Here is an 8,445-nt window from a genome sequence, read left to right on the forward strand (position 1 = left end):
TGATAAGATACCGCAAAATGACTTACAGTTTTCAAATATATTTTATATTAATTGACTTCGATGAATTTTAATTATGGACTTGTTGCTTCTTTTGTATTTTTGATAAGGTAATAGAGTTTTTGTTTTTATTAATTAATCTTTATTGCTGTTAATTTCATTAATTTATATAATTTCTATTAGGATCAATTTATACTTATTTCAACATATGATTCATTCTATACCGATTTATATGAAGATTAATATTTAAAGTAATTGTTTTTTAGTATTAATTTTTTGGTTATAATTTTATTAATTCGTAAATAATTTTTATTAGGATCAATTTTTAATGGAAGAAGAATGCGTTCATTTTTTATGTTAACTTTATTAATTATAACATTGATAATGGCCCGATCGGTGTCGAAACGTCTGTCTTTGTAATTATTAAAGCGTTTTATTAAATTTTATATATTTAATATTTTTCGATAGATTTATTTGGCTCTTTGCCCTTCTTAGTTTTGTATTATAGTATTATTATTATTATTTTATATATTATTTTTTGTTTGTAATGTCATTTCATATCGCAAAATTAATAAAATGAAATAGAAACAATTTATTCATGGGGTAATAAAATTATATGAATGGTATAATTTGATTGGTCGCAATAGCAATCTAACGAAACGGCAGTAATCCCATTTGTAAAAAAAATCCATTGCTCCATGTGAAGTAATGAATCGATCATAACTCTTATCCAAGAGAGTAAACACAAAAAATGTTATTCTAACTTTTTGGAAAAAGATAACACATAACAACATATAAATTTGGAAATACAATTCATTTCATGTTTAATTCTCTGCAATAATAATGCGATTGTAATAATAATATTTGCGAAACATATTTACTAAACAAACAATTTTTACAAAACTTTTTTTATTTCCAAAAGTACATCTTTCGTGGAACATGCCGTCATTACGACGATTCCAAGAGATACAGTCCTTCACGGTTGACCTAAATATTATTTATCACTTCGTTACTGTATATGAATACGGGTCAATCGAGAATTTGTGTTATTGCTATAGAACTAAAAAATACCGTACCGCAAGAGATTAGAAAAACAGAGGCAGACATCAGATGATTGCCAGACCACGAGGTACTTACATATTATGGGAGATGCTGTCACTACGATTGGGTACCTCAGTCAGAATCAGAATGACGATGACAGGTATAAAACAGGACCTCATAACTTTCCCTGATCACCTACTGGCCGCTTTGGTCCGCTCTAGGAGGAATTGTTCGTGTGCGAAGACACGGTAAATAAAATTAAAGCTCACGTTTCACATCAAGAATGACTACGATCGTTCTGTTCGATGTCGGTCGTCGCCGTCGTCGTATGCGCACTTACTAACTTGGTGGCGACTCACACGGGGCCTACGGCAGCTCACTCGGTGCCTATAAACGCTTTTCAGGTTTATCGATTTTCTGACCAGGCTTGCGCACGGAAAACACGAGCAAACGACGGACTGCGACAACTGCCGAGAATCGAGTCAATCAGAATTGATTGAATTGTTTATATTTTGATGTGTGTTTGATTATCAGGAAAGTACGATAAGAGTGCTAATTAAGAAATAAAACTTACTATTGCTAAATTTGTTTTGAACGATATGTTCGTTAATTAAAATCGTTCATCAAATTTAGTGCGATGTCTATGTGTACTATTTCGTATATGTATATCATATTTTTTCTTAGTGTTATATCATGACACATAAAAATTATCCTTTGCCTCTCTTTTCAACTTCGGATATAATATATAAGCCACAATAGAGTATCTTCTTGAATAAAAAATCTGTGAAACAATAGAAGAAATTTATAATATTTAAAATATTTAAATATTAAGATCTAAATTCATAGTTACTTCTTATTCAAGCTGTCTAGAATTTTAAGATGTCATGAACCAATCATAGATCTGTTTTATTAAGACATTACTTAAAACAATCTTGCAATAAAAATGGACTATGAATACCGACTTAAATGTCATAAATTAAGAGATATACTACTAATTCTCGCTAAGATGTATTCAAAATCGAAATTGATATCTAACTATTTTGAAAGAACACTATTTAATATTCTACATTAAAGAATTATAGTTATTTTTTATTAAATAATTTATGAAATTATGATTTGGGGAGAAATACTACTTCATGTGTTATTTTACTTATTTTTTTATTATCTTATTATTTATTGTAAAACAATACAATTACCATGTATCAAAGACAGCTAATTTGTCGTCATACGAAGATATACAGAATCCTAGCAACAGTGATATATAACAGTGACAAGGACACCATCAATTCAGATGCTCCGCAGCCGTAAGTCTCGTGCTCCAGAGGATGTTCCGTGAAGCAATTCTTCAACCTGCGCCTTTTCAGAGTGTTCAATGGGATCTTATGACAGGGTTTGTCACCCGTGCTATTTGTGTACTCGAGGGGTGAGATGCTGACAGGTGTTACTTCCAATCTTTTGTAGCACGTTGGGTACATGCTGTCCACCACAACTAGCAATAGATTAGTATGTGCAACCTGTAAATTATTACAGACGATTTTTTTTTAATTATTTGATTGCAGTATTATATTGCACACGTATAATTTATGCGATATAATTTTTTAAAATAAAATTGTCAATTAATTTAACGGCATGAATATGTTAATAATGTCTCATCATTTTATAAACTGAAAATAAAAAACATAGGAAACTATAAAAGAGCACATCATCAATCATGTAAAAAGTATATTAAAAATATTATCAATAAGTTAAGAGATAATTTCTCATAAATCTGTTTTAATTTTATTCTAATATTAAAAATTTTGATTCATTAATTAATTCATTAATTCATAATCATAGTTTTACACATTCTAAGTCTCTATATTCATTTAAAACTGTTTAAAACCGTACTTATACAAATTAAAATAGCAAGTAATTGCAAAATCTCAAGTAAAATAAGAAATATTTACTCTTTGAGCATAAAAAGGTCGTGAGCAGTAATCGGAGTGATTGGTGACGCCTTTAGCAGCGACAGTCTCGTTCAACATATAGAGTGTTCGCTTTTGATCGCAGGGATAGTGATAAAGGTAGAGTTTCGGTGGCGGCGGCGGATCTGGTGCATCCTCATCGAAGTGAACTTTGCCATGAATACCGGGCAAGTTTACAAACTGGGTCGTGTACCATATCAACCGCAGCAGAAACCAGAGCAACAATCTCGCAATATGTTGTAACGGTTCCATTAAGCTGTTGGCAGAGTTATCGATTCGCTGGAACAATTTGCACCTCCATAAAATAAAATACCCTCTTTCTTTTAAAAAATAAGAAAGAATAATAATAGAAAAACAAATAATAGAATCTCATTTTTAATAGAAAAGCTTTGGGCGAACAATTTATTCTTCACGCTATTTTTTATTCTCTTACCAAATGCAAATTCTTTATCATTTTTACAATTATTATAATAAAAGTTCTGTGAAATAGATTTAAATATGACCTTTTTTAATATAATTAATATTTTTTATACTTTTGTTATTATTAAATTATTTCTTGACATATATTACTTACAGTCTCCTGACACCATGCTTGATAATCATAAATGTCAACTGGATTGTAAAGACCCTGTTTGACCATGGATAACATAACGGCACCCTCCTGAGTGCCCATAAATTGCCCGGTATCATTATGTGCGTCTGAGATCACTACATAGCCGTTTTGATCTAATAGATAGCAGTCAATCCAATTGTGGGCGCAATTCATTATCGGATTTGTCGTCTGATTGTTTGAGGTCAATGCAATGAACCGTTTATACAGATCTTTCATTGGCATTTGAAAACCCACTACAGCAGCTGGCGCTTTCTTGCCGCCATCTTTAGGCGACAAGGTCATCGAAGCAGTGACTATCGAGTCCGCGCCTGCTTCCCATGGAACTACAATAATATTTTGTTTTTTCATATGTTACACTACTAGTCATTTTAAATATAAAACATATATATATATAATAAATAATTATATAAATGTTGTTTTTTTTTAAATCAATCAGAGAATGATTAAGAAAAGACGATTTAAAAAATATACAAACACACATATATACAACATTAATTATAAACAAATTCTATGTTCATCCACAATAATATGATCACAAAATATGATTCTTACCAGATAAAGAAATACTTTCGGAATCTAGTTCACTTTGAAAGATCGCACCTTTGTACCAAGGCTCATTCACTGCTCGTCTATGAAGATCACCGAAAACAATGCCGTCGTCCGCATTTGGTAGTTTGCTGGCCTTAAGATGATGCCACCTGGTGAGCCCGCTTTGCGTCGCGATAAATCTTACAAAGATACCGTAGTGATGTGCGAGATCTCGAGCCCTTGGAGGCAAATTCTCTATATAATCACCGCGAAAGCTATTGTTCGTCGCCTTGGCATCAAATACAAGCAACTGCATAAGTTCTTTGTTGCAATAGTAGTCATCGTGTTTGAGCGTTTGTCTGCCACAGTTGGGTTCTTCAACATCTTCATCTATAGATGAATAAGCCTCATATTGCTCAGACCAGTACCAATCAGACCGGCTCATCAGCGCCAAGAAATGACGCAATTCATCTTCCGGATTGTTGAACTCATGACCTTCCAAGTAATGGTAACGACAATATACCCAACTAGGATGTACTCGCCAATGGTCGCCGATAAAATAATCCGACACATTCACATTCATATTTTGGTTTCTACGAATCTCATCGCCGACCTTAAAAAATTAGACATACAATTATTTAAACATATATTTAATACTACGAGCGTGTATAATTGTTACTTAATACAATTTATGCTATATGTAATTATTTATCAATTAGTATAATTAATTGTGCATAGAGAATTTTAAATACGATTGTTTAAAGACAGTGAAATTACTCTGGTGCTGCTTCTACCTTAATCCAAGTAGTTCCATAATTGGGTAAAACAACCGCAAGACTAAATGGAGTGCCAGGTAGGGGTGCATAAAAATAATCACGTTTCTCGAGGTTGACTCGACGATTGTCATCATAATGTAATTTCACGGGAATCCCCATCATGTTACCTCGTTTGTGATCCACCAGCGCTGATCTCAGCTCCAATATTTCGGGACCCGGATTTCTATGTTCATTTTTAATTAATGAATACTATAAATAGAAAATAATAACAAAAAAACGCGCATAACAATTAAAATATAAAATGTTTCATTTTTTTAAATAATTAATTCAATATTTTGTATTTATCTACAATTTATAATACTAAATGATGAAAACGTCGTTATATATGTTACCTCGGTTCGCGTCCGTCGTCAAGTATTTCTACCTCCGTGAGATCGATGCTGTTATAGTTCAATTTAAGTCGGCCTTTGTAAACTGGTCGGAGGTCTGGATGCAATATCACATAGCCATTGTTGGATACAATAAAGGCGTAGCCATTCACGCCAAGTTTGTACGGCAACGTAAGCTTGCGGATATTGTCAATCGGCACATCTGTGCCGGCCACGCCGAACAGTGTGTCATTCGCCGCATCAGTCATGTTGTTGCGATTGCTCTTACGATCAAACACAGGTGTGCTCACGGAAGTCAACAGCCTATATTCTTGCCAGGCTGTGGTGTTCAGAGTGGATGAATCTTCCTCGATGTTCTCGTCTTTGTGCAGCTGCACAGAGCAATTACGAAATTGGAAAGTTTTCAATAGCAATATATTATTCCTTTTACAATTCTCTTTCGTTAAGAGAAGTAAATATGTCGATAGGTTGGAACAAAAGCAAAGGGCTATCTAGTTCACACTCGGTTACTCCAATACCGAGGTATATAGAGCGTGTCTCGGAACCAAGGGTGCAACCGAAATCCCACGAGAACTGATTACAGAAACATATTTTTCATCGCGTATAATATTCTTGAATTAGAATCTGATTTAAGAATCTCATCGTCTAGTAATACTTTTTAAGATTCGAGGTCTTTGGTTGTTCGCTTAATCCCGAACATTTTATACAGCAGCTAACACTGGGAAATAACTAAAAAAGAAATGAATAAAAATAAACTTGATGAAGCCTCTCTCTCTCTCTCTCTATTTAACAGGGTACTAAACCTAGTTTAAAGTATTCAATATGCCAATGATAACTAATCGACCAAAGACCACTCACTGCATCGATTAGCCATATCTCAATGCCTAGCGATTAATTATTTGTAGATGTTCATCCCGTTCTCCGAATTGACATTTCAACTACGTTAACTAATTCTTTTAGGTATTAAGTCTTTGACTTTAAGATTAAGCGAAATATACAAGAAATTCTCAAATCTGATTTTAAAATCAGAGAGAAGTAATATTTAATTAAATATGCCATTTTTTATTATCTCGCTTAATCTTACATGAATTACCAAACAGAGTGATCAAAGTTGGAAATTATCCATTAATTTAAAACAAATTTTTAAATACATCTTTTCTAAAAAAAGAATTTTAGCAAAGTCGCGTAAGTTTTACTCCCGTTTGGTGTATTCGAAAGATTACAACATAGAAGCTTGTGCCAAGGGAGATGTAGCGTAATATAAATCTACACGGAAGCCTAGGAACAGAGACAGCGGGGGTGCTTTCTTGATCGTATCTAAACCTGCTGTATGTAGATTGCGTCCTCGTTTATTCGCACGCCCAGTTGTTTTCCTTTCAGATATTTTTCCAGTCGCGACTTTTGTTGCCCATGCTTCATCACCCACCACAGCCAAGCGGCAAGTGCTGGATTCTGATGGGATTTATGTATGTTCATTTTATTCTCGCTATATATATTTTCTCTTTTACAAAACATTAAAACATAGTAGAAAATATAAAAAAGACGAAATTCGTAGTGACAAACAAATTTTATGATTTAAAAAAAAAACTAATATAATAAATATTATTAAAATTCTCAATATTTTTAAAAATTTTAGATTTTTTTTATCACAAATTATAATAAAATTTTTAATTTTTTTAACGGAGCAAATGAGTGATACATGTGTTATATACAAATTATTATAAATTGTATCAGATTTATATTGCATTTAAAATGATAATAATTAATAGCAGAAATATACTCTAATTATTAGTATTTTTTTTTAATTTATAAAGCCATTAAATATACAAAGTGCACAATATATTTCTCGTAAATTTATCACCATTTGAAAAACTTTTTTGAATTGGTCACAGAATGACGGGAAAAAATTAGATGAAAATTGGATCTTTTAAAGATTTTATTTTTAACATTTCCTACCGTAATATCGGCGTAAGCGTGCGTCCATACGATAGGATGTACCACACTTTGAAGTACCAAAGGACGCGCTACGACTGGAATGTACTTGAGCACTTGTTCGCGCACTTCCTCCTGAGTCTGTACATGCTTGTAATCGCCACGATTTAGACACGATCTTACCATCCACTGAAGTTCATCCATCTTTGTCGCTTCCTTGCCTATAAGATATGTAAATACCCGCACCGGTACATGAGTACTATTTTCATTCCAGTTCCATTTTTTGAATACCTAAAATGAAAGAAAAAGAAATTACAATTACACAATAATGTTTATTCAAAGAAAAAGGTTTGTTGCCATTATTTATTTTTAAAACTATATTTTATCGATAATTATTTTCGCAAATAATCTTGAATTGTTTGAATATTATTGTTACTTCTGATATATACATTATACATCCTTATATAGAACATTTTTTAGAATAGAAAAGAGTGAAGGAACAGAGTCAATTTTATTTGACTTTAGCAGATTTTTAACAGTTTCATCACTACGCAACGTTTCAATATAAACATTAAAAGTTTATATTGAATCAAATGATAATTATGTTATATAACCTCTTTCAAATTATTCCCCAGTTTCCCTCCAGGAACACCGTCAGTAACAAGCATGATTAGCTGATTACACGGTGAGTCGGCGTCACAACCTCGTGCTTCCCGATAAGTTTTAAGTAGATTGAACGCTTTTGTAAAGGCGTCCGTGAGATTGGCGACGTTATCTGTATCAATCTTCTCCATGGATTTCTTGAATGTGTCAAGGTTCTCTGGAGTGGCTTGAATTAGCATATCCTTAAAACACGGCACGAATTCGGTCGTTTCGTTACTGTATTTCAGCAGTGTGACGAAATCGTTGTTCGACAAGGTATCCAGAATCGAGCTCACTGTCGTTTTTGCTGCCATAATATCATCGTTCCATTAAGACAATTATGGAACAACTTCAATTGTTCAAACTAACAATTCCATTATGTTACAACTTTTCAATTATAAAATTAACAGTAGCGATAAATTAATTAAAAATAATAAATATTAATTTATCAAATTGAAAAAAAATTTTTTTATTTTATCGTCTTATCTAAAAATCTAAAATTTTCTATGATAGAGAGAGAGAGAGAGAGAGAGAGAGAGAGAGAGAGAGAGAGAGAGAGAGAG

At 32.6% G+C, this 8,445-nt stretch overlaps 2 protein-coding genes across 4 annotated transcripts in view; both read right to left on the reverse strand.

Moving 5' to 3' along the window:
• Window positions 1-1,307, reverse strand: part of stj (voltage-dependent calcium channel subunit straightjacket) — a 14,741-nt gene extending 13,434 nt beyond the window's left edge. Inside the window, exon 1 of the mRNA XM_018545451.1 lies at window positions 1,135-1,307. Within this exon, the coding sequence (XP_018400953.1) occupies window positions 1,135-1,217 (83 nt within the window). The 5' untranslated portion in view covers window positions 1,218-1,307. The remainder of the gene's footprint in view (window positions 1-1,134) is intronic.
• A 903-nt stretch (window positions 1,308-2,210) lies between these two features.
• Window positions 2,211-8,445, reverse strand: part of Ca-Ma2d (Ca[2+] channel Muscle-specific alpha2/delta subunit) — a 9,281-nt gene continuing 3,046 nt past the window's right edge. The window contains exons 5-13 of one of the 3 annotated variants that reach the window (XM_018545446.1): window positions 7,855-8,189; window positions 7,265-7,531; window positions 6,632-6,760; window positions 5,312-5,679; window positions 4,938-5,142; window positions 4,168-4,756; window positions 3,577-3,938; window positions 2,985-3,281; window positions 2,211-2,552 (exon numbers count right to left, since the gene is read on the reverse strand). In XM_018545446.1, coding sequence (XP_018400948.1) covers window positions 2,262-2,552; window positions 2,985-3,281; window positions 3,577-3,938; window positions 4,168-4,756; window positions 4,938-5,142; window positions 5,312-5,679; window positions 6,632-6,760; window positions 7,265-7,531; window positions 7,855-8,189 — 2,843 coding nt within the window. In that variant the 3' untranslated portion in view covers window positions 2,211-2,261. Of the gene's footprint in view, window positions 2,553-2,984; window positions 3,282-3,576; window positions 3,939-4,167; window positions 4,757-4,937; window positions 5,143-5,311; window positions 5,680-6,631; window positions 6,761-7,264; window positions 7,532-7,854; window positions 8,190-8,445 lie in introns of those variants that run through there. The other 2 variants (XM_018545447.1, XM_018545448.1) reach the window with 2 other exon arrangements.

Source organism: Cyphomyrmex costatus, unplaced genomic scaffold, assembly GCF_001594065.2.
Source record: "Cyphomyrmex costatus isolate MS0001 unplaced genomic scaffold, Ccosl1.0 scaffold5, whole genome shotgun sequence".
NCBI lineage: Eukaryota > Metazoa > Arthropoda > Insecta > Hymenoptera > Formicidae > Cyphomyrmex > Cyphomyrmex costatus.